At 39.1% G+C, this 26,378-nt stretch overlaps 1 protein-coding gene across 9 annotated transcripts in view; it reads right to left on the reverse strand.

Annotated features, from left to right (window-relative positions):
* Window positions 1-26,378, reverse strand: part of BLTP1 (bridge-like lipid transfer protein family member 1) — an 84,903-nt gene that overhangs the window by 10,513 nt on the left and 48,012 nt on the right. For 3 of the 9 annotated variants that reach the window (XM_088164201.1, XM_088164195.1, XM_088164194.1), the window contains exons 40-68: window positions 25,508-25,748; window positions 24,948-25,093; window positions 24,296-24,515; window positions 23,491-23,649; window positions 22,334-22,509; window positions 22,068-22,243; window positions 21,079-21,785; window positions 19,691-19,918; window positions 19,223-19,316; window positions 18,183-18,233; window positions 15,334-15,540; window positions 14,991-15,229; window positions 14,153-14,397; window positions 13,564-13,669; window positions 11,509-11,606; window positions 11,226-11,411; window positions 10,392-10,560; window positions 9,690-9,901; window positions 8,861-9,059; window positions 8,215-8,274; window positions 7,113-7,339; window positions 6,108-6,238; window positions 5,134-5,257; window positions 4,868-4,977; window positions 4,080-4,170; window positions 3,488-3,550; window positions 1,724-1,968; window positions 932-1,147; window positions 619-799 (exon numbers count right to left, since the gene is read on the reverse strand). In XM_088164201.1, coding sequence (XP_088020327.1) covers window positions 619-799; window positions 932-1,147; window positions 1,724-1,968; window positions 3,488-3,550; window positions 4,080-4,170; window positions 4,868-4,977; window positions 5,134-5,257; window positions 6,108-6,238; window positions 7,113-7,339; window positions 8,215-8,274; window positions 8,861-9,059; window positions 9,690-9,901; window positions 10,392-10,560; window positions 11,226-11,411; window positions 11,509-11,606; window positions 13,564-13,669; window positions 14,153-14,397; window positions 14,991-15,229; window positions 15,334-15,540; window positions 18,183-18,233; window positions 19,223-19,316; window positions 19,691-19,918; window positions 21,079-21,785; window positions 22,068-22,243; window positions 22,334-22,509; window positions 23,491-23,649; window positions 24,296-24,515; window positions 24,948-25,093; window positions 25,508-25,748 — 5,307 coding nt within the window. Of the gene's footprint in view, window positions 1-618; window positions 800-931; window positions 1,148-1,723; window positions 1,969-3,487; window positions 3,551-4,079; window positions 4,171-4,867; window positions 4,978-5,133; window positions 5,258-6,107; window positions 6,239-6,445; window positions 6,647-7,112; window positions 7,340-8,214; window positions 8,275-8,860; window positions 9,060-9,689; window positions 9,902-10,391; window positions 10,561-11,225; window positions 11,412-11,508; window positions 11,607-13,563; window positions 13,670-14,152; window positions 14,398-14,990; window positions 15,230-15,333; window positions 15,541-18,182; window positions 18,234-19,222; window positions 19,317-19,690; window positions 19,919-21,078; window positions 21,786-22,067; window positions 22,244-22,333; window positions 22,510-23,490; window positions 23,650-24,295; window positions 24,516-24,947; window positions 25,094-25,507; window positions 25,749-26,378 lie in introns of all 9 variants that reach the window. The other 6 variants (XM_088164200.1, XM_088164199.1, XM_088164203.1 and 3 more) reach the window with 5 other exon arrangements.

Consider the following 26,378-nt stretch of genomic DNA (forward strand, 5'->3'; position numbering starts at 1 on the left):
GAGGAAATTCATTATTTAGTAACAGTGCCTAAAGCTTATTTCTCTCTCTGTTACATCACATCCATCCTGTGCCACCTGTGCACACAGCCTCCTTTCTGTCTTGATATGTGGAGGAACTGTTCAGGCATACAGAAAATGGCATTTAAAAAAAAAAAAAAATCAAACTAAGATATTCCAACAGTTCACACCTCTGTGCAGAGTAGACTATTACTGAAAACACAGAACATAACAAAAGCTGTAGAGAATGTTTAGTTATTCCTGAATTTGACTACAAGCAGGACCTGAGGTATAATTGTTATCCCTGGAGATGCCTAGAATACAGGACATGCTCACACACAGTCCTCCCACACTGAAAGACTGAAAAAGCCAAGCTGTAACAAGTGAGGAGCATTTGATTTATGGCATTGCCCCAAGTGAATTGCATGAAGTTTTCCTTCAGCAATGACAGGTTCATACTCCATTAGGATTTCAAATGACAAAATACAAGGACATTGCTGTTGAGAACCTTTCATGCTAGGATACAAAAACGATTAAAAAAACCAAGGGAGTGTACAGTTTGACTGTGTTGGAGAGAAAACATTGTCACTGCCTCTCTGCTGAGTTATCCCTTCATCTTACCTTTACATCCACCCCAGGAATATAAAATACTGTTGTTTCCACATCACTGGATTTTGTCTGTAGAGATGATGGCACTTTCTTGCCAGCAAGCAAGTGAGTAGTAGATGCATAATTAGTTTGAAATTTCTTCTTTTTTGAAGGAGATTCTTGATCTAAACTCCTGGAACTCCGATCATAGCTCCTGAAATAAATATACTCATGTTATTTATTTCCTGTTTTCCACTGGGCCAGAACAATTGCATCTTATTGTTATTAAGCAGTGATAATTACTAAAAAAAATTTCTGGTAGTGAACTAATGCACAAATTTCTTACCTTCTCAAACTAATGTCATCGTGCTCTTGCTGGAGCATCGTGGGATGCAGCACACACTTGCCACAATCAATTTCAACCCTGATATCAAGCTCAAAGTCAATGTTTCTCTCGGTGGTGGTGCCAGTGACACTCCTGTTGGTGGGTGTGGTTGGCCAGCGCTCGGTGAACAGCTGGTGCACAGCAGCAAAGCCCGTGGCTTTCTTGCGAGAGGTGCTCCTGCACAGGCACAGGGAGGGGACAGCTATCAGCACGGTACTGACCTCAGCAGGAGCTACAAGACATTCCCAAACTATGCCCACACTCAGTGCATCAGCTTATAAAAACCTTTTTGGAAAAGGCCTTATCTGATATGCAGCAATACAGTGACCCCTCTTGCATTAACACATTACATTTCTTAATATAGGGTAGTACAAAAACTAAGCTTTTCTTCAATTCTCAGTCAAACAAGGAACAAAAATATATATCCAATAAACTGCATATTTGTAAGCATCCTCATTATTACATCCAGTTTCTGGAACTACACCCTCAAAAGCCTCACTTTCCAAGCTCTTTTATTCTGAAAATTGTAGCAGTTACCTCCTTTCCCAATCAGGATCCCTCCTTCTCACACAGCCACCTCTAGTGATTACCACCTCACCTGCCTTCCACACACACACACACTTGAGTGCATTCAGTACTTTGTCAGCAACAGAATGCATAGCTTTCAATCGAATATTTCAAGTTGCAGAGTACTGGGAAGTATATTGAGGTGTCTTCTCAATTTCTGTGCTGTTCCTCAGGACCTTTACTTACGGTGGTTTCCTATAAAAATAGGTCCTCTCCCTGTCATGGTCATCGTCCTTGTCCGAGTCCTCGCTGCTGGAGGATAAGCTGTCGTCCCGGCGTCCCTCTTCAGGCTGGAAGGGAATGCCGGGTGAGAAGACTACTGGAGTTTTGGGTGAACCAAATACCGAGCATGAGCCTTCACTAGTAGATGAGTAATGGGAGGGACCATCAATAGTTACGGACAAAAGGTCCATTTCTGTCTCCTCTGGAAACTGATTGTGAAAAGACAAAAAGATAGTAAATTTCCACAGATATGATTTCCACCGAGAATGCAGTAGGTAGATCTGGAAATAAAGAAGCAAGAGTGCTATGAGGAACTCTCACTTCTGAGTTCCTCATAACATGGAGAGAGCAGGTAAAGGAATTGCAAGAGGGATTATGAAAAAGAACAGAATGAAGCTTGGTGGGGAGACCTTTGCCATTGCCTAGTGATTGAGCTCAGCCTGCTAGACAAAGACTCATCATGCTCTTACCAATTTAAAAGGAAACATTTCATTGCCATTTAAGAGCTGCTTTGAAAGAAAAGGACAGAAGGCAGCCCAAGTGCCCATGACTTGCAGGAAGCATTAGTGCAGGTACTACACAGAATGTACAGCACTGCCCCCGGGCATCCCAGCCCGAGCACAGAACCAAATGTCCTAAAGGAGCTTCCTGCTTCCCACAAAAACCATACCACAAGCCATGTTCCAACATTAAATTCTTAAAATGTCTGTGAAAAGCACCTACAAGTGTTAAACACCAGCACTTCCTATGCAGTGTCATTGTAGAGCTATGCAGTTGTCTGCAAATTCAAATTAGAGTTCTGCTTAGCAACTGGCATGATGTCAGGGAAACACGTTTTTTAAAAAATATTCAACATTTGATACCTCTAAGTGATTGATAGTATTTTGCTATGCCAACAAAACCTAAGCTAACTGGGCTTTGCATAACAACAACAAGAGGTAGGGTAGCTTTTAAATATGAACATATTTAAATCTGCAAAGCCCATTCCCAGGTATCATTTCCACCATTCTCTCAGAAACAGGAATTTATTTCCTGGGAGCATGAAGAGAGACAGAAGGGAGAAAAAGTACATTACTGTCTCTTCAGTTTGATTTTTTTTGTTTGCTTGTTTGGTTTTGCCTTTCCCGATTTGAGTTTTGGGTTTGCTTGACTAATATTTTTTTAAAGAAAAATACTATTTTCCCTAAATGTGGTTTTGAAAGCAGTTAAAAAACTCCACTTGTTCTCAGGATATGAAGTTTTGGAACATTCCCTACTTGCTATTATTTGAAAATGTCTCATTCCACATTAAAGATAAGAATTTTAACAGAAAACAGAGTGTGAGAAGATGTCCTCCCACCTGGTAATTATTTTGTACCAGTGTTGACTGCTCTTACATTGGAACATCATGTAACAGGTGAAGGCACACACTAAAATCATCCTCTAAAGCACATTTCAAGGCTACACTTGGGTCACTTTACATCAGCCTTGCTCAGTCTTTAAGCAAAAAGCCAGTAATTGATTTTACAAGAAGTTTTAAGTCTACATAAGGGTTTAGAAGCACTTTGATTGTTGTTCATCAACAATAAATCATGTTCCTCTGCTTAGTTGATGTATTTAAAGATTTTCAAGCTCGATATACATACATTCTGTTTAGTTGAGTGCAAAAGAGATGAAATATTGAAAAGCAGCTCCCTATGAGATAAATTAGTTCTCTGGCAAAGAATACTTGTTTCTGCTCAGAAATACCTGAAAATACCCTTCCCCTGGACTGCTGGATTGTTGTGCAATCCCCAAAGCTGTTTGATTCAACTTAATAGAAATGAAAAAAATATAGAAATTAAAACAATTATAATAATCTCAGGCATGCAAAATAAACATTTTAGAAATGAGAAAACATAGCAATAAATAAATAAATAAAACAACCCCAAATCAATTCAACAATCCATTTCAAACAGTGAGAAGGATACACCTGTAGAGCTCCAGCAAACTGACTAATATCCATTTCCAAAACTCTATTTATTCAAACACCAAAAAACCCCTGGTGATTTTTTGCCCACCTCTGACAAAAATTCCCAGAAATGACTACTGTGTGAGCCAAAAAAAACCAAATCAAGCCATTTGAACATATTTTTCTCTCATAAGTCAGTTAATTTGTGTGCCAAGAAACCAGAACACATCAGACTTATTTTGTTAGAAGACAATCTTCTGAAAACACATCTGTAATTGGAGGCAAATGCTAACAGAAGCAGACACAATTCAGATTTGCCTGGATATAATTATCTCATGAACTGATGACCAAATGGAAATACAAGCATATGGCATATAAAGGAATTCTTACAGAATCTTGTATGTTGAAGGTTACTCTTGGCCCAGGGGATGCAGCATCCACACGGATATCTGGGAGGTCTTCACTGTCTCCCAGTCGAGAACTGCAAGCAAAACAAAACCAAAACAGTTTCTTGAGTTGGATGACAGGATTTTAGGGTCATGCAAACATTTAACTACACAAATTTGAGGTCATACTTATTACTCTTTTAGGGAAGAAGATATAAAATGGTAATTGAAGAACTTGGGTACATAAAAGGAAGGAGGGGAAAAAAAAAAAAAAAAGAGAAGGAAGCTGCACATGACTTGGGCCAGTATTCTGTCTCTGCTAATTTCTCTATGCAAGCTTTTCAATCCTCAGCCAACATGCAGAAATTACAGAAAAATAAGCTATTTGTAATCTGCCACATGGGACAATTATTCACAGACAAAAAAAGCACCTCTCTTTCTTCTTATTACAAAAGCTCTTTCAGAAGGCAGATGATCGTAAATCAGGGGTAGAAAACAAAATTATTACACGATGCCATTTTCCTTATATACCTTCCTTCAATATGTTTTGAAAACAGGATGCTGCAGAAAACCCCAAGTTGTTGTAGAAGTGAAATCTTCTCAGAGGTTGCAAAACATGAAGAAAAAATGCTTTTCAGAACATGCCTGCCTTGGAAAATTAGCTCCTCCTATCGAGTTCCACCACAAACAGCTGCTGCCTGTGGTAAAAGGACTCTTCAGGCCCAAGCCAAACATTTCCCTGTTCCATGTGCTGTTGTGGCTATCTCAGGTCCCAAATTGCCAGAGGCTCACCTTGTTCTGTCCATTCTCTTCAGAGGTGGCCTCCCTGATGCTGAAATGCTCTTAGATCGGCTGTAGCTGGGTTTGTAGCTCAGACCCCACTTGTCCTTCAAGGAGGCAGCCTAAACCAAAAACAACATTGAAATGCAACAACTGAGAACACAGAGAAAAACTCTGCCAAGTTAAAATGCTACTGTACATGGGAATGCCAGCAAAGTAAAAGGGTTTTTGGGAGATTAAATGCCACAATATTCCCAAAGTAGCTTCACCCTGCTCACCCTCATGCTGGATCTACGGAGCTTTTTGCGGACATCCCTGCGGATGTCGTTCACAGCCACCGACTCCAGCTGCTGATAGCGCTGAATTTCTTGGTTTATGGTCCCTTCACTTGCACCTAATTTCCTGGAGATAAAGCATGGTTGAGTTATCTTACAGATATTACTTCCATAATTTCAAAAAATCTGTGTTGTAGGAATGCTTTCTCTGGGAATTAGCCCATTTTCTCTTTTGTCCCAATACTTATGACCAGTGTCAAACATAGCCACACAAGTATGCAAACAAATTTTTAACCTAAAATCCTAATTTCAGATGAAATTTCCCTCTGAATGGTGACAGCAATTTCATTTCAAGTACAAACAGTAAAATGTGTATCCCTTTGCATTGTTTAACACCTAACTACGAACCTCTCTATTCCCATCCCAAATAGATCCATTTATGCTGTCTATCTTGGGGAAAAAAGCCCAAACAAGCCCAACAAACCATGTTTGCAAATACTATTAATAAAATACACAGAAGGTCAGATGAAATTCGTGAAATTTGAAATAATTTTTTCTTAAGGGTTCTCTCAAGTACAGTATAAGAAAGTTGTCAAGTTTTATCTTGAAAACTACATATACAAAATGTAAAGAAAAAAGTAAATATATTTTTCTTGTTCTTCCTAAGCTTATTACAGTTCCAAAGTAATATATTTTGCTTAAGTAATCAGCATGATAATAAATCAAGATGGAGCTATGACTTTGAATCAATCAGAAAAGGATTGTAAATCAGTCATTAAAATGCAGAGTCAGAAAATCAGAGAGTAATCTGAAACTTATGGAACAAGCAGAGAGATTTGAGAGAGTACTTGCTTATATTGCATTTGCTTTTGGAATCCTAAAGGACGATCTTATTTTTAAATAAAAGCAACAATTTTTACTTAACCCTAACAGTGCCACAAGATGTATGCTAAGAATGTAAAGCAAACCCCACTTACTTCAAGTCATCAATGACTTTGGCTTGCTCATTGAGCTCTCTAATATCAACTAAACGCTTCATAAATTTCCTTCCTCGCTGTTCTCCAGTTTGGATACTGGAAGCTCCCTGCCGCCGGTGATCAACGATCTCCTGTTTAAAATAAACAGTTCATTAATGCCCTCCTCAAAAATTGGACATCAGTACATTTTCAACAACAGGCAAAGTGAATTTCACACCTTCAAATTTGGACTAGTGCATGCAAAAGAATCAAGTCATGTGAATAGGCAGCTGATTGGATTTTTTTTCCAGTGATCCAAAGCCCATCATTCAGTTAGACACACTGTAACTACTACATACATGTCCCCAAGAGCAGGATCTGCCTGCTTTCATATGTGCTCTGCTAGGCTGGAGCAAATCCCGCTTCGCTGAGCCCAAGAGAAATTCTACAGGAACAGAGTAGCGGTGGGTTGGGGGGCTCAAACCCAGCAGGTGATTTACAATCCGCTGCCCAAATGTGAGCTTGCGTGCATCTCCACCCAAGGAACCTCCACCTGATTTCTGAACAACAAACAGGAGCATTAGTGTGCTGGGGTAATGTTTCCTCTGTCAGCAGGCAAGAGACATTAAGGAACAGCTGTTAAAATGGTTTTGTAGAACACCAAAAAGCAAAGTCAGCAGTATATGGAGTAGAAAATTTTTTCATGTTAGTAACTTACTCTCCTGTGAAGAAAACCTAGAAGAAAGCCACAGCTTTAAAGTTCAGGTACCTGAGGTTAGCTGCTGTGTCCCCTGCATGTTTTCAAATCCAGATCAATATTTTCACATAATACCAGTAGGAATTTGATCTGCAACTTGTTGCCTTTGAAATATGGAGTTAGAAAACACACACAGACAAACGTTTCTTATTTGCAACAAGACTTGTATGAGCTATAAAGACTGGGATGCTGGACTCAAGACTAAAACCCTTCCATTTGACAGAAGACTTTTTCCAATCAGTAGCACTTATTTTGGTGGATGCACTTACTGCATGTATAGTGGGAGACATAGTGTCAACTTCATCCTCATCTGAAAGGTCAGCTATGTTCACAGAGTTGAGGTCAGCAATGTCATCAATATCTTCCTCTCCTGTCAGTGTTGTGAGGGTGTTGCCCAAAGCATTCAGTCTTTTCCCAATATTTGGGTCCATGTGGACATCAATACCACACATCTTCCACAACACATTCAGTGTCCAGGTTCCAGCACTACTACTTTCTGTGTTAAAAAAACCCCAAACAACAGTTGAAACAGTTTTTCCTCTTTTAAAAAATCCCCCATAGTGAATTATGTACTCATTAGCCAAGACAGTGTCTGTCAGTTACAAAGAACTGTCTTTTCTGCCCATTCTGAGAAAAACACATTCTCAACTGAAATGCTTGATGAAAATACTTGACAGTATTTCTTTAACAAGTGATATAGGCAGACCTAATGAAAATACATTCCCTTCAGAGCAAGTTAAGAGCAGCTCAATCTTCAGCTCACACAAATGCAAGCAAGTACACTATTTCAAAACAGAATTTCTAACAGTAAGAAACAAAAACCATATCTTTCTGCATGTACAAATGCTGACCTATTTATTCAAGTCTTGAACAATGATGCTGGAAGATGTTATATTATATGTATATTATATGTGTTGTGTGCCTAGTGAATATCCTGTCTGCCCAGGATTTTTCTGAGTGCCACTTTTCAACACCAAAATACAGACCTTGCTCTAAGCACGACTACACAAGATGCTGGTTTTCCTTCTAGATGGAAGTATGACCAATACAGAGACTGACAGCTATTTCTGAATGCTCTGGACAAAGTCCAGACTACTCAGATTGGGCAGAGAGGGAATTTGGGAAAAAGAGAAGCTTTTTCTGGGAGAGGAGAAAGAGGGATGGCAGCTCAGGGTGCAAAGCCTCAGCATAAGGAAGATTTAGCAATCCCTAGGACAGGAAGCAATAGGACGACATTAACTGTTTATGGCAAATATTGCTGACTCTTCTCCAACCAATTAAATTAAAACACAGTTAAAGGACTTAAATTACATATTTTATGAATGCTTTTTTTTTAATGTAGGACTTGATGTATTAAAACAAGCACATTACCTGCTGCAGCTTGTCCTGTTGTCCTAGAGCACACTTCGTAGGTGCCATCTGGCACAACACCTACATGAAGCACACAAAGCAAACACACTGATTAGGCAGCCACAACTTTTTAGAGCAGCCCTTTCAAATTCCACCCTCAGCCTTCATAATTAAAGAATAGGAGTTCTAGTTTTATTTCCCAATGAAGGACTTTTCTTATTTAGTGAAGTGAAGCTAATTGGTAACATGCAAAATTCTAAATATGTATTATGTATAGATATATATATGCATTGAATCAACTTCAAATTCCATAAAATTTTTCGAATTTTCACCATTCTATATATAAATCTTCTGTATTAGACTATTAAAAATTACTGTGACCTTAGGAAATTATATAAAAGCAATGCATCCAACTCTTCCAACATCTCTCGGATAGAGCTTAAATTATTACAACGATATATAGAGCAACAAAGTTTATTAATAAAGGAAAAAACAACAACAAAGGAATATAACCTTTGAGATCCACATTATTTTGCTTACAAAAGGCCATAATGACTGATTTTCATGTTTTTTGGGAAAGCTCAGCTGTTTTTCAAGTCAATGGGAAGGGCAAAAGTGGATTTATATCTTAAATACTCTTGTCCAGTATGAAATCACCCCCACTTACATGCATTCATGACTAGATCTCCTCTTATTTCTGGTTTCCAGTCATCCCAACTTGTCTCAAAGCCATCAGCAAAGCGGATGCAGAAGTTTTTAAAATGACCTTTGCTAACCAAAGACTCAGAGGAGCAGGCAGTGATGAGTGTGCTTTCAATGGTCAGGACTAAAGCAGAGCCAGTGTCGAGATCTGCAGAGTGGTTAGACTGGAAAATAAAATCACAGGGAGAATTTACTGGTCACTGCAATGTCACAGTGATATTGTACATTTACTAAATGCCATTTATATCTTTCCCTATTAATTGACTCCCTACTTTTATTTCCTTGTATTTTTTCCTTCTCTGCAGAGAGTTTCAAAAGCATCACCTCTGCCAATACAATGCCTTGCATTGCTGTTTCCTAAATGCAACACCTACATTATAAATTTATTAGGGCAGCAGGAGTCAAGCTTATCTGGAAAAGGAACAAAAATCCATGTTTAATCAAGGGCTATAATCCATATGGTCCCACGACCACAGAACTCAAGTCCAGGATCCAAGAAAAATGACACATGACTTGATTGAACAATGATAAAAAGTAGCTTCAATCTTTATGTGATTTTTTTTGGTGCTTATTTTAACATGTACAATTAAGTACAATCTTAAGTGTACAGACTGACTGATTAATTTCTAGCTCTGTATATGCACATCTATAATTATGTTTCTCTGTAAAAAAACCCACATATTTCCTTTATAAACTAGACCTCTTTTGAAGCTTATATCACCTGGTTCTTGTACATGTACACCACACACAAACTGGTGGTTTAACAGAGTTCCAGCAGTCACGTTTTTGCTTACCTGGGGTGTGTTTGTGATGGGCAGGCAAATTCCTAAGTCATTGACAGTCAGCTGAAGGAACAGGGTCCCAAAGGCCTGTGCAGAGGTTTGCTGGATTCCAGGCAGCATATCCACCACTTCCTTCGTGGCCATATGAATATCTTTATGTAAAGCCATTCTCTGTTCATTCCAGTTGTCATAGGCGGCCTTGTAGTTCAGCCAGAATAGCACAGCTTGATGAGGAAACCAAAAATGCTTAATTGAAATCAACATGTTAAGAACACTAATGCACGTTCACTAAATGATTTTCTTTTTACAGCTCCTCCTTTACTTTAAGTTCAGAGTGTGTATAACAATGGACACAAGTAAATTCAGGGTGTGGTGATGAGGCTCGTGTTTCAAAAGGACAAAATGGACAAACCTGATCATTTACCATCAGAGTTAATATATTAAAATAGACAAAGCCCTGCTGTTTTCAGCATTATTCATCTGTGAGGATTTACAACAGCAACTTCCCCCAAACCATCTGAAAATGAATCATCTCAACATGTGGAACTTTGCATGTTTGATGACAGGTTTATCAATCTGTTGGCACAGTGGAGATCTCTCAAATGTCTCAGCTACTTAACATGAAATATATTAAATCTTGAATAATCAACCTTTTGAGAAAAAAACATCCCTTCCTCAGTAAGAACACAAACTTTTAGCAAGTGCCTGCAATACCTCTGTCAAAGGCCACGGGCTGGGCAAAAACAATGGGTCTGTTCAGAGTAATGAGCACAGCTTCCCTGTCTGATGAGCCACTGATTTCTTCTCGGAGAGCATTTCTTAATCCAATTCTCGTCTTGAAATAGGCAACTTGATGGAAGTCTGAGCCAGCTTCTTCATAAACCTAAAAGCATTCCAAAAAATGGGAAGAGGGAGAGGTTTGCACCAGAGAAGAGTTCAGGGATGGGGATGAGAAGAAAAGAACCCAAATTACTGCATTTAACAAAATATAAAAATAAAACAAGTTGTGTCCTTTCCTATTTTTCTTCTTTAGCCAAAGCCCCTTTGAGGATCTTCAATATTCTTGCATTAAGGTCTTGATTTATCATAAATTGTTAACAAATATAGCTATTTATATATCCAGATCCTCTACTGTGACAGTTGATTTACAGGTCCTAAGATTTATATTTCCCTGGTTGTTTCTAGGCAGCACAAAATACTTTCACATCCTAGAACGAGTGACTCCAGGTAACAGCAGGTTTAAGAACACAAGAGGTACAACTGTCAAACCAAGACAGACAAACTAGGTCAAAATGTAGGTCTAGCAACATTTGGATCTCCTCTGATCTTATTCTTTCATTCAAATTTCCTAAAGGTTGTATCAGTATCAACAAAGTTTTGAGTTTGACTCAGTAGTAAGGCTCTTACCCTTCTAAGATATTAATAGTATGGGAAAAAAAAAACCCAAACCAAAAAAACAGCACTGTACAACAACCTCTTGGCTTGATTATGTAGTTTTTTAATCACACATTATTAAGAACACTACATGCAAAGATTTTGAGCACTAACCTGATGTTTAACAATCTGTCCCAGTGCCAGATTCAAATCCACCTGGCATTTTCCAAACAGTTTGAGGTAGCTGCTACTTCCAGGCATTGCTTTGGTTTGCAGTCTGTTGGAGAGCTCAAGTTCTATCAAGCCCGTTTCAAACCTCACAGCACGCATTGAGGGAGTTGTAGCTGTCACCTGAATTCCCTAATGGGTAAGGAAGGTACAAGTTATGAGCATCTGTTCCAGAGACATGATGAGAAAGGGGGAAAAAAACCTCACCACTGTTTTGTCATGAGATTACCTTAAACTGCAGGCTCAATGAGTAAAGAAGAATTTTTGGTTTATCTCCATCTGTTGTGCCATCGTGTTCATTCCAAAGAGGTATTGGCTGCTCCCCTCCTGCACACATTAAATATGCAGAGGTACAGTTTTACCAAAGACAACATTTTAAAACCAATACATATAAAAAGGTGACCATGAATTAAGCCACATTTTAAACAGTGACTACATGAAGGTTTATAAAAACAAATTAGTATTGAAGACATTAGTGCAGATTCATCTTCTGACATATACTTAATATCTCTCCACTAAGAAAGAAGAAACAGAGGCATGCTCCTCCCTCCTGGGAAACTTCCCACAGAAGTCTCAAAGTCTGTAAGGAGTAACACCTACTTTTCAAAAAAGGTGTCATTTGTCCCCTGCACCGATGTATCTCCTACTTACCTGACAATACAAGTCTAACACTTGACCAAATACTATGCAAATTCCATGAAATGAGGAACTGAAATTATATCAGTATTTTTCAATGAGAGGAGGAAAGAGTATTCTGCAATTATTTCGTTTTTGGGTTTACTTCCTCATCCTGGCACATTTCATCCCAGGTTATGGATCCTTGAAGAAGCAATCCTGGTTTTGATTCTCCTTGAGATTTACCTACATCCCAACTTAGTTTATAGGAAGAGCTTGCTGCTGAAAATGCTAAGCCATCAATTCTCTTCAAAGACTCCAATTGATCTAATTACAGTTATTTAGTGGTAAGGACAAGCAGTTAAATCACAGATTCAGAAAAACCCCAAACAACAATAAATTTTTATCACTCCATTTTGTAGATGGATAATTTTCTTTTAATCAACACTGCCTTCGACTTCCAGATGCAATTATTATGGGCTGCTCTGTTCATTAACTAGCTCTCAATCTGTGCAACTTCACCTTCAGTAATTGGTACTTACACTGTTTTATATAAGGATAATATGCAAACAATGTTTCAGTGCAACACAAACTGCAATTAGAAAAAAACACTATAGCACATCACACTAATTGTGAGCCATTAAAAAAGCCATTAAAAAAAATGATTTTGCTCCAAATCAATTTCTGCCCCCATTGTTCTGCACTGAGCATCCAGACCCACGGATTTCTGACCTGCCCACGTCCCTGCAGAATTACCTCAATATGGAAGGCAACAGTCACATTTCAAAAACCATCAGGTTGTTACTTGCAATACAAATTTACAGTCTGGAAAAGCAGGGAAACAGCACTGGTAATAAATTCCTCACATAAAAATGCAGGGGAGATTGAAATACCGAGTATAAGAAATGCTTTAAAAGCTAATAAAGGTTTCCTGGTTCAGCACTGTATTTTCCTCTACAAAAAAAATTCTAATAGAATAATGACAGCTGTCAGAAGATTTATTCTTTCCCTAAGCATTTTCTTACTACCCAATACTAATATATTTTGGCTGGAACAAATATCAGGGTGTTTTCTTGTTAGTCTTCAGGGAATTTGGCATTTTCCATTTTCTCCACTGCATTTTCAGACTGCCTCAAGGGCATGTCATGTGGACCTGCACCATTTTATTGCACTTGTATAGCTGAATATATGCACACACACACACAGAGGGACATGAAAGGAGGCAGATGTACACACAGACACTCTTTTCACTTAGTTACCACTTATTATTCTTCCTTTCCTCATGATGTTTCCAGCTGTTAATCAATCCTTCCACTAAAAATTAGCTCCATTTCTGTAACAGCCTTTCAGGATTACTCAAAAAATGTTCAAATCAAACAAAGTGAATACAAAAAGTAACCTAGCCAAGGTCACACCATGGAGAGACACAGATGTCCAGAACAGCAGACAATCCTGCTTCCCAATAAAAGTCCTGCTTATGATAAGCCTAGAATGATTTCCAGAGCCTCTGTTATTATTTCCAAGTCCAGATCTGCTTCCTGCTGCTGCTTGCAGTGCTACAGGTGAAATGTCTGTGAAATTCAAGAGCTGATGCCAAGAGCTACATAATATTGCCATCAAATAAAGTTTGAGGATCTTACTTGAAGTAGTTTTTAAGTGTTCTGCTTACCTGAAACCTTCTGTATGACCTCATTTACTTCCTTCATGAACACTTTCTGTACAAATACTAAATGGTTTAAAAGATCAGTTGTGAGATTATGTTCGAAGGAGCCAACCTGCAGAAAGAGAACATTTGAGAATAAATCTTAGTTTTAAAAACAGTAGATTTTTAGGTTTTTTTTTATTTTTAGCTGCAAACATCAGAATTCTCAATTACAAATATGCCAGATTATTTTCTGACTAAAGAATTAGTTAGTAGAAATGCCCTGCTTTTCCCCAGCAGTAAATTTATTTTAAGCAGCATCCCCTTTTATCTCTAATTTTCCATAGGAAAATTAACTATGGAAATTGGCAGACGAGCAGAAAATTTTATATCATTAAGGTTCTACATCATGTCATTATTCTACTTATGAAAATGTCTAATCACCAAAAAAAAAAGCTATAAAACAATAAAACAGCGTGCCAGTTTTTCAGTATTTGGATTCAACCTGTAAACCTGCGAGTTATGGAGGAGGCAGATGGTTAAAAAAATGCAAAGATGCATGGACAGAATGGTACCAGAAGGGAAATAAGTTCTCAAAGATGACTTCAAGAGCTACCTCAGCCACACAGCGCAGGTAGTTCCCCTGCAGGTAGTAGCCTTGTTTGGCAGGGAGTTCATCAATACTCCAGATCTGGTCAGAGTAAGTGTCATGTTCTTCCATGACATATTTCCCTGACATGGTGACAGGAGGCAGGTTGAGGCTGGCCGAGGGAGGAATGGTTGACATGTCAGTGGCAGAAACTTTTGAAGTGAAGCGCAGTCTGTGGTTTGGAAGTTCAAAATTAAATCTGGTTTGGGCACCTGTAAAAGGAAGGCAGGGAAAGAAAAGGTATGAACGGGGAAAAGAATCTCTTATTTATCCTTAAATTTAAGAATAGCTTTTGAACAATAAAAAAAAATTGAAATGTTTAAAATGTTGTTGAAGTGCACAGACCTAAAGAACTACAAATATCCACCCACATGACTCTGGGTTGCTTTAATTTCTCAAGAAAATGAAGACTCTATAGTAATAAGATTGAGAAGGGAGTCATATAAACCACCTCGAGTGTACAGAGGCCCCCCACAAAACTATTCTAAAGTAGCATTACAAATTAGAATTTAATTAACCAAAGATCTTAATAAACTTAGTAAGATAAATAAACTTATTTTAGCAGCTAGAGGGAAGCTTCCTGGGAGGATGCTATATATGAATGCATACACATCTTCATGTGCTCTTGCATTCTGCCTCTGGGAATTAATTGTCTATAACAACCACACTGTAACTTCTCTATATGGGCCTATCAGATTGATAAAAAACCAAAAAAACTTATATGGCAACAGATTCCAAGCTCTAGCTATAACTCAACAGAATCACTGAGGGCTTTTGGATGCTTAAAGTTGCAGAGAACTGTTACCTGTCATTCCATGACTCCTCATTCTTCCCATCTTGTATTCCGCCTTCAGGGAGGGCAGGAGCGCTGCTCCAATGGCAATGCCATCGATCATGGCACTGAACTTGAGCACTATGGGTTTCTTTTCCAAGCCTTCCGGCAGCTGTGGGAATTCATTTGTTTCTACTGGCGTTTGATTGATGCTGGTTGGAGTCTTCTCAGAGGGCAGAGGAGTGGCCACATCTTCTTTGGCCGGCTGGGGCCTGCAGAGGGAGAGAAGCAAAGAGCAGCAAACCCGGGCAGTTAATGCCGTGAATCCATGGCGGTGCCGGGAGGCTGGCGGCGGGCGGGCTGTGGGATCACTCACGCGGTGGAGGGCTGGCGGATGAGGTCGGAGATCTGCTTGGAGAGCTGGTGGGAGCTGCGCACCATCATGCTGTGCAGCGTGGCCGGGTGCTGCGGGATGTTGATGCTGATGGCGCCCACCTTCACCACGGCCGCGTTGTTGGTTTTCAGCCCCCTCTGGGCGCTGTACAGAGCCTGCGATTTGGCAATGCTGCACTTCACCACGGTTCTGACAGCAAAAGGGAACAGCAGTCATTTTGCATGCCCTGCCAGCTGGAGGTTAAACTGTTTTTAAGTGTAACCTGAATTTTGAAATAATATCGTTTGTCAACTACACCCACATTCCTTTTTCTTCCACTTTACACACAGATGCACTACATGCCACAAACAACTACTCTACACTTAAGAGAACTACACGTCATGCACGGCAAAAATACCTGTTCAAAACTGCAATTTTTGCCTAAAGTAAGGTCATTTCAGTGCACACACACCAGGCTGCACATAGACAAATTTGCACACACACAAACAAAAAAAGAGCCTTCCATTTCAACTCCTGTTCAGGAATAATCTTGAGTCATCCTCAAATCTGAGTTTTGCATCCAAATAGGTCATTGGAGGAAGTACTTAATAGTAAATACATAGCACGTGATAGATGAATTTGTAAATTAATACTGATGTTTAATTCAAACATATTGTTCCAAAATACATCATCTAAACTTGATTTTAATGTTGAGGAGGATGTGGTTCACAATGGTTACCCAAGACAAAAATACAACTGCACTAAGCTGACAGTTTTTGATGTCAGAATTTTGACATAGCAGAATTCACTTAACTCCTATTAAAAAATATATTGGGGTAACACATTCATGTTTCTATGGTCAATTCCTGGAGGGTTACCCAATGGAAGTGTATTATGCAGCCAACACAGAATTACAGCCTCAAAGAGAAGGACATGTAGTTGTCAAGATGCAATACATCAACTAAAATGGCTGAAAAATAGACTATAAGATTGGAACATTCAATGCAAGTTTTTAAAATACTATATTTCAAGGGGTATAGCTAAAACACTTTTTGTAACCTATTTAAATTGTTTATAGACAGTTTGGTCTAATGTTGAAAGACACAATATTCTATGAACTCCACTCTCTAAGCAATGTTTCTTCTTATTCTTATGTTAAAATATCAGCAAGCCTAAAGCAACCCAGATGTGGAAATACAAACAACAACAAAAATAAGACATCACCCTTCTGCTTATAATCAAGAAATACACAGCACTGTAAGGCAGCCACTGCCCTACCAACAGCAAATTAATTGACTGAAATTCAAGGAACATTCTCAGCTTTTCACAGCTATGCAAGACATCCAAGTGACCTAAAGCAGCTCAGAATTAATATTTTAGGGCAAACTGTCAAGAAGAAATTATTTCAAAACATGTCATGAAGGAGGAAACAATTAACAACAATTTTCAGAAAAAACCTTACACAAATAAACATTACTTAAGAAAAGGCCAGAATTGTTTTAATCCACCTCTTTAAAAGAAAAGCAGAATTATTTCTCTTGATGTTTGCACATTTCCTACTCTCTTCCTGCTACCATTTTGATTCAACTGTTGTGAAGCCAATCACGAACACATATTCAACTCCAACTATAACACAAAATACTACAACAATCAAACCATTTAAAACATTTCCTTAACTAAAAATTAATTACACCAGTATAACTGTTGCAGGAGAAAAAAAAACCTCAGCAAAATTAACTGTGCTTTTCTCCATATTTCATGCAACAAATTAATTTCACCACTGCTTGCCTACAGAAAACTTAGTTCCATGACAGAATGAAATGTGGAACAAGTGTCTGGCTATCCATTTATTATTAAAGATCTGCAGCTTGCTTACCTACAGTGATATGCCTGTAAAACACCTGGTTGTATCTCATTAAAATCATTAATCATTATTTAAGTTATATATCAGTAATGCTTCCAGAAAGACTTCTGTATTCTCACATCAACACCATAGATGATCACTCTCCAGACAAATTTGTGACAAAAAGTCTTTGTCTCACAACAGAACTGACTACAAGGCCAGTATTCAACAAATTTTTGGGAATGTTGTAAAAATTGGGAGGGGGAGGAAAAGTCAGCAGAGGCCCCTAATACACCAGATCTATCCTACAGAGATTGATCCAATCCTTTTAATCATTTATATTTTTGTGGCAGCAAATTCAACAACTCAGTGATGCACTGCTTTAATGCTGCTACCACACCAAAAGGAACAGAAATCCCAATACATTCCTTACATCACTTGCAGTTTTACAGTCCATCACCTCTCCTTCCAGAGATATAAGGACATTTTAAAATTAATCCTGTATTATCACAACAATGAATAAACACACACACAGAGGAGACCTGCAGCCACCCACACAGATCTTCAGCATTCCTGGGAGTTAAACCAGCACACAGGGAAATCAAGACAAAAAGGAATAGCCCTGCTTATGATGACACCACAACTAGCACTCCAAACACAGTAGTTCCAAAGCAAATCTCACCTCTGTGTTCCCTTACACTTATGAACAGTATTTAATCTCATTAAAATAAGTACAGAAGCAGATATAAAGAACTTAAGGGCAGTAAAACCATCCTAACATTGCAGTAGTGACTGCAGTGCAATAGGAATATTGCTAACATTAACAAGGGCTTTTTTAGGCAAGTATTTAGCAGGCTTCATTAAAAAAAACTTATCTAGGTAATAGCAGATGTTAAACTAAAATGTATTCAAGCAACATCTGCCTCCACAATCACACACAGTAGGAATGCAGCCATTAGCTACACAACACAGAGTTAACTGCAAGACTATTAATAATAATATGACATACAGAAACTCTTGTTTGGCTGTGCTTGTAGGAGATGTAGGAAAATCCTCCAGTCTACAGATGAAGATTGAAGAGAAAGCAAGAAAAACAAAAACAAAGCAAATAAACAGTCATGCAAAATTAGTCAGTTAATTTCTTGTAACCCACAATATGACATTTGTTTTCAAAATTACCAAGCTGAGGGTTTTGGTTTTGCTCATATTTGTTCTTGGTTCTCGTTGTTTTTAAGATTTATCATTATTTCCCCCATTTCCTCTTGTACCCTCCCTGTATGTAAAACAGACATGAAGAGCTTCGGTCACCTTCAGAAACCCTTCATGACTGCCAGATTGGAACTTTGATTTATCCCTCTGAAACAAACTCATTGAAAGCAATTTAGATGAGGTAATTTTATAACTCTGTATGTTTTAATTTCTATGTAGAATCCTCTATACTACTCAGGAATGAAAAGCAGAGAGGAACTCAAGTGACATTGTTTAGCCCCTTTCTACAGAGTCATGTTCTAAGACCAGTCCACATACTGAGGGTTACCCAGCTAACACCCAAACTGTGTGAGGGTGATCTGTGCTACAAAGAATTGTGGTTCAGCTCATTCTGCAACTCAAACGGAAAGAGATGCAGCTGGGAACAAATTAAAATAATGCACGGCCTTTTTCAGTCTGTGAACCTGGCAGAAATTAAAAAGCCAGAACAATGCGGATGCTGAGCAAGTGATTGACAATGTTCATGCACAAGAAGTGGTTCTCTCCCCCTCCCCAGGTTGTGTCAATTATATAAAGGCTGGAGAAGGGATATTAGAACTGTAAAAATAACGTGAGAGAACAAAGAATGATGCATCATGAGAGCTGAAAAATATATCTATTGAAGAAACACTATAGTCATAAACAGGAATAATTAACATCAGCACATTAACTACTCCCTACAAATCTCATATGGTTTGAGCCTACAAGTTTCAAAAAGTAATTAGAAGCATAAGACAAAGAATACAACTCATACCACTTCTATGAACTTGAACAATTTAAATTGTGAGACTTCCTACTTACTGGATATTTGGGGTAATTCCCTCCAGCAGGACAATATTGACACCTCCTATGTGAGCAGTGGCACATGTCTCAGTCATCTTTTGGTGTAGCACATCTTCAGGAAAAAAAAAAAAGAGATTTAACAGCATTTCAGTCAGTACAATACTTCAGGTATGCTTATTGCTTTCAAAAATATTGCAACAGGAAAATAACTGAAAAATTAGAGCTTTAGCAGTCACATTAAGCAATGTCAACTATAAATTGTGCCAAGGAGAAAGCTTTTGAAAATGAGTGACTGTCTTCTAAGAGAATTTCCTACATAGCACTTTCTGACAATCTCATCCTTTTAAAATCCTTCAGCACCCTAGTAACAGCTTTTAAAAGACCTTGTTGAATATTGTTATATTACACACACACATAACACGTCCACATGAACACACAAAGTCGCCAGCGAATTTAATTACAGAGCAGGCTTTTAGCTCATCCCACCTTTCATCTTCTCTTTGAGGGTGAAGCTGCCGTGGATTCTCTTCAGCTCAGATTCCATGGTGAGGCCACCAATGTCAGCCTCCAGGTGGGTTCTGTTCACCATCCCTATCCCAAAGACGATGAGGGTCACGTGCTGCGGCTCCGAGGTCACCAGGCTGCGCTTGCGCCCGTTCTCCTGCTCGTTCTCAAACACCACCCTGCAGGCAGGCTCCGTGGGGCTGCGAACGCCTGCAGCAACACCAGCAGTTATTTAAGGATTTCTTTACAATCAATCTTGGGCATATCTCGTTTATAGTTGCATTTCAAACCAAGGATCGTGTATCTTTCATGTCAAGGAAACTCTTATCTGCACCTCACTCGCTCCACCCCAATATCATTGCAATCGAATCAAATCCAAGGCACAATGAAGACAATAATTAACGATGTGGTTTCATTATTATTCATAGATACACTCTCATGTACCTTAGATAAATATTTGTAATGATCAGATTTTTAAATTATACCAGAAAAATGCCCTGACAGTTTCCAACTGTCCCGTTTATTTTTTGATGATCCCACAGGCGAAAGTTCTTATAATTCTGTTTTGGATGAGCAAGTTTTCCTTTTCAGGGCTCAGGAGGCTAAAAACAATCTAAGAAAATTTACATTTTGTGCAGATGTTGTAACTGTGGATATGATATTCTGTGCATGAAAGACACTGGCCTCTGTTTAACAGAAATTCTCATTTGAGACTTCCTTAAATTTCATTCTTTAGTTAAAAGAGATGCACACTCCATAACTGTCAAGCAACTACACCATCCTCTGCATATTTACAGCAACCTAAATTCAGCAACAAAAACAATGGAACAATGATACTAAGCTCTCAGATTTACTCTGCTGTGCTGAAATACACTGGAAATAACAATAATTACACCAGATCTGAAGCTTTCAGGTGAAATTATGACCTGAACACCTGTAACTTTTGTAGGACTTGACAAAAATCAGTATTTCACCTTTCCTGCTCTCACAACAAGATTCACAGATTTTATCTTCCCTACTGTCAGTCATTCTCAAGGCAGAAATAGTTTCCCTCTAAAATGGCTTATGAACATGCTTGCATATTTTCACAGAATGATAATAAACAGCATTTCCAGTAGCCCTTTTAACACAAAACAAGAGGAACAAACTCAATCCATACTACAAAATCAGTGAGAAAAGTTAAGCTTTTCTTTTGTACATCATCTTGGTGAACTAATCAAAAGCTCCCCTCCATCCTCACCACTTGTCCCTCTGATCCAAGTTAGATGGGGTGGGCAACTCTCAAAAGCCACCTCACAACCAAGCTTTGGAATGCCCCATTTAAACAAAAGCACACACACACAGTTATTTGGGTTCATGAACCACTTTACCTGTTGGCCCAAAAGTTTCAGAAGACTTCTCTAAGATGCCAGTTGGATCAGAAATGAGTGAATAGAAGTTGAGTAGCTTGTACATATTTTGCCAGCACTCTGCAGAGGGCTCGCTCTGTTCCGACACGGTAATGGAGTCGGAGTCATCCATATGGATTGTCACATGGTCAACCACATCTTTGGAGCCTTTCCTGGACACTTTGGAAGTCCTTCTCTCCGACCTCCCTAGAGAATTCTTGTTCCTGGACTCTTTCTTATTGTTGTCATTGTTTGTTCTCTTGTTCTTGGTGTTGTTGACCCTGGTGCCCCCGTTGAGGCTGCCCCGGGAGCTGCGGCTGAAATCCGAGGAGCGGAAATCCCTGTGCTTGCGCGTTTTGAAGGTGGGCGTGGGGGAGGCCGAGCCGGCCGTGTACCTGCTCAGCTTGATGTCTGTCTGCGTGGCCTTGATGTCATCAATCATGGTGCTGAACTGGTGGATGAGCCTCACCAGGGCCATGTCCACGTGCTGGCTGATGGACTGGCAGGAAATGGTGAAGTTGCAGTGGAAGGTGTTGTAGTAGCGCTTGTTCAAGTCGTGGAAGGAAAGGGCGTTGGTGGAATTCTGAGGGGTGCACATGGATTTCTCCATCACCACAGCGCTGATGCTGAAAGTCTCCAACATCAAAGCTGGCTTGAATTCCAGAGGAGGAAGATTAACAGCTCCTTGCCTAAGGAAAGGAAAGGTACAAGTTACTACTGTGTTGTTTTTTACATCTAATTTACTGAACCCAGCCTTATATTTCCCTTAGGATATCACCCTTTTATCACAGTTCTAAATATAATAAAATGAACTTTTACAGTTTCATACTGTGTGCTACTAACAAAGAAATCATCCACTGCTATGATACCTAGCTTGGCATGTAATCATTCCATTATATCCTAAAAGATTTTTTTGAAAAGCCCAATTTCAGTTCTTTAGCCAATACACATTTTTCAATATCTCATCATACCTTCGGGCTCGCTTGCTTTTCCTTTCTTTTGCTGTGTCTGAATCAACAATATCTGCTCTGAGGCAGTCCAGAGTTCCTGAGAAAGAGAGGTACTCCCCAAAGTACATCCTGTAGCACAGGGGCATGGCATCCTGAGACTGAATTCCTGTGTAACTCAGCAGAGGTTTGAAAACAACCTGCAAAACAAAACCCACCCGTTTAGTTACAAAAGCCTTGATTATTTCCACACTCTTGCTCATCATTTGGTGATGTGCCAGCCCAGTTACCTGTGCATCTGCCAGCTGGACAGCAGGAAAGCCCTGGTTGCCCTCTTCTACTCCTGCAATGTCGTCCTGGCTGGTGCTGTGCTGTGAGTGGGTGCCATCCAGGGTGTTCTGGTCACTGGACAGGACTGTGTTGAAGTCTGAAGCAGAGGGGATAGTAGGAAGATTGGGTGCCACACCTGGAAAATAAATACCCATGGAACACTAACACCACAGCAAATCTTACCACCACTGACTCGATGGATTCAATAATTAATTGAATAAACAGGCCACGGTGAGGTCTGTAACCTCACAAAGGTGGCATTCAGGATAAAGAAAGAGCCTGATATTGCTGGAACAGGTAGAAATTGTCCAATTCAAATTTGGAAAGAGTTTTTCTGCAAAGAAACACATTCCAGTTCACACAGAAGCCACAATAGTTCAGCAATATGTACAGCACTATGTTGGTAGGATCAGACTATTGGTTCAATATCAAAACCAAACTAAAACAACTTCTTATTGCCTAAGATTAATATAGCATCAGTGTTAACAGAAAAAAAAGATTCAAATATAGTGTTAGTGAAAAAGAAAATTAAGACACACATTGAGAAGTCTGAATGATGACAGGTCAATAAGAAAAAAAATAAGCTACAATAAATTGTTGCACATCTTGGTCTTTAATACACCTAAGACTTTCAGAAAGATATTTTTTCTTTATTCCCTTACACCACTTAACCCATTCTTAAGTCACTCTCAAAATACATGTTTGTCTCAAAATTGAACTGAGAAAGAGCAAGGATTCCAATGCACAAATCACAGCATAAGCATATGCAAATTAGATCAAGAATAGCCAACAAAACCAAGAAACTCGGCAAGAGGAGGCAATTTTATGGCTTAACTTTTGGCAGCTACACATGGTTTTAGCAGCTACACTGACAGTTCCAAATGTAAGAAACAGCTAAATTTTTGGAGGCAGGGTGAGGCAAAAGAAAAACAGCAGTTTTGCTGAAATCCCATCTTTTGATTTTCCAGGTTGCAAGGAAGTCCCACAAGTAATACCCTGAATCAATTAAATTCTGTTGAACATAAATCCCTCTCTCAATTACTTTCAGCCAGAATGTGGCAAATACAGGCAGAACCAACCCAGAACCATCTGGAACTCAGCTGCAAATTAGCAATACCTGTTGGAAGGCTGTTGTGCCCAGACTTGGTGGCTGGACTTTCCTGTACAACACTTCCCCTGTTGCCCACAGCATTGGACATCCAGTTATAGAAACTCACAGAGGAGGGCTCAGACAGCAAAGGGTGCTCAGACAGCATGTCTGTGGCCACGGTATTTCCTGTGCAGAAAAAGCAGAGACTTCAGCATTTCTTGCATCCAAGTCAGAAAAAAACAAGGAACACTGCACAATTTCACTGACAACACCTATAAAGTATCAAAACAAACTTAATTCTCAAGGTTGATTCCACTAAATTATGTGTGGAATGGGTGCTACCACAGAAGTTGTACATGGCACTAATGGATGTTGCATTACACATGGCTTTGCATTTGCTCATCTCTACCATTAAATAGAGGAAAGGAGTCATTAAGAAACCAAAATACCTTTTTTTCTGAAGAATATTTCAGTCCCTTTCAGCAAAGGAGAGAGGTTTTAGAGAAAACAGAGTAGCATATGCAGTATATAACTTACAAATAAAGAAAAACTGATAACAATACACTCTGAAAAATAATACTGAGCATAAACATGTCCACGTTTCAAGCTTCTAAAATACTTGTTGAAAAGGCCATTAGTAAAAGTCTGCAGTTTATCATCTGCAAACTAAGTTACTGAAATATGAGTTTCAGCTCTTTTTTAGAGCTACTTACAAGGTCAAGAAAAAACAAATACAAAATGGTTATTTCCTTATTCATTCAAAAAGACTCGAAAATTATGCTACATCATACCTGTTTATGCTTATATACTACTTCTTTATGCTACATCATACCTGTTCTTGTTAAAGAACTACTTTTAACTGCAGTTGAACTTCTTTGAGGAGTCCCTTCCAAAAGATTGTGCAGGCTAGGAAAGCTCCCAGTGAGATAGCTGAGCAGACTTTCTTTCCTTGGACTTTCCCTGACTCCCATTCCAGAGCGGCCAACGTGCACTGGGGAATCTGTAGCTGTATCTCCACTGGTGTAGCTCAAGGAATGATATGGATGGATGCCCTGTGAGCAGAAGAAAAAGAAATGAATGAAATACTGTGGAAACTGCAAAAAACGAAGCAGCATTTGGTCTGGATAGAAGGTTGGAACACAGTAATTTTACTACAAGTTTCTAGAGAGCTTTGCCAGTCTCGGATTATGTATCACGATAGTTAAATCCTTGTTTCTGCTGCCATAAATAAATGATCAAAGGCTAGAAAGGTTAGGGCACATCCTTAAATGGTGCACATAAAGTTAACTGGCAATAAAAACAACAAAGAACAGATGTAGAATCTAGACCAAGTGCTGGAGCATCCCTTTTGTAAGGTCAGCAGCAGAGCTTCCATATGCTGTAGTTACTTTTCACATTCATTTATTCATCTGCAGCTCCAGAACTGCTCCTGAACAGGCCAGCCACAACCCCCTTTGCCACAGTGCCCAGCCCTGTGCACTCACCTTGATCTTCAGCACAGAATCACTGTGAGTGTGAGTCTTGGACAACTTCCTCATGATCTCAGCCCCAGTGACAGGCCCGGAGGCGCTGGCAGGGGGAGGGCGGTTGGCTGTTCCTTCCAGGAGCATCGTGTGCTCGCTCACAGTAGCTGCATCCAAGCAAAAAGTTTTCCTCATTTAGATATACTTGGAGAACCAAAAACATCTATTATCAGGCACATTTATCTACAAGCAGTTGTGAACTTCCAAGTGCTGACACACACTTACACAGTGCTGGCTGATTTATACACAAATAAGTTGACTTATTTTGTGCAAGAAAAAAAACAAGATAAAGATGTCAAGAAAGAGAGGTCTCCTGTTTTGCTTTTCCCTGAAAAAGCACTAATTACTCTAACACCATAATTATCATTGTTAGCAGCATCTTCAGAGCAAAGGTGATATAAAAAAAGAAGCTTGATAACTCTAAAAAAGGAGACTATAATGTGCCAAGCATTAAAACTAAAGAAGATGGAAATGTCTGCTTGTGGCTATGAATTTTTATGGAGATGATAACATGAAAATACCTGCATCAAATTCAAACTCTGCTCCATCAGCACTCGTGTCACTCTGCAGGCCCCCTCCATTGTCCAATCCAAGGCCATCCTCATGCTCGTGGCAGGCATTTGGCTGCAGTTTCATTGGCTGGGTTGGTCTGTGCAAGCTGACTCCTTTAAAGGCTGGGGTGACCACAATGAACTTCATCCACTGCCTTGCTAAGGCAACCAGACCTTTCTTTAAGGTCACTAAGGCAGGAAGGCCATCACTCTTTAAATAAAAAAAAAAAAAATTAAAAATTCATATCACAGCATTTTGAAGTAAACTGGAAGAGAGAAAAAGTCAAAGCTCTCTTAAATCTTTGTGCTTAAGAGGCTTATGACAAACATGCTGGCACCACAATACATCAAGCAAGAAGCCAAGGGGCTGAGAGATAAAAATTACAGCTTCATTGAACACAGTAAATACATTTATTACGACCTGAGGATCTAGCCCAAGGGGCCAAAAATAAACAATAGGAAGCAGGTTTGTTAAATATGAAGCTAAAAGTACTTGAGTAATTATCAGGCTCTGAACTATGGGCTAAGATTCATAGCAACTCTCTACAAACAGAACTGAAAAAGATTGTTTTTTCATTCTTCATAAGCAGTATTTTAAGAACATAAATTTGAGGCCAAATATAGGGATTGTTTTGATTACATCACTGAATTGTCCTAAAGAAAACAAAAAGCTAGTTATTTTGACCACAAATCCAACTGTGCTATTTGTGCCACAAACTGTGCTATTCCTGATCACTGGCTCTCAGCTGAATATGCTGAAAACCCAAGTGTTTAAATCTGACAGCTGTGGAACTGGATTATGAAAATGACAGAAAATCAGGAATAAACACTCCTCCCTTAC

Source organism: Sturnus vulgaris, chromosome 4 (assembly GCF_052056855.1).
Source record: "Sturnus vulgaris isolate bStuVul1 chromosome 4, bStuVul1.hap1, whole genome shotgun sequence".
NCBI lineage: Eukaryota > Metazoa > Chordata > Aves > Passeriformes > Sturnidae > Sturnus > Sturnus vulgaris.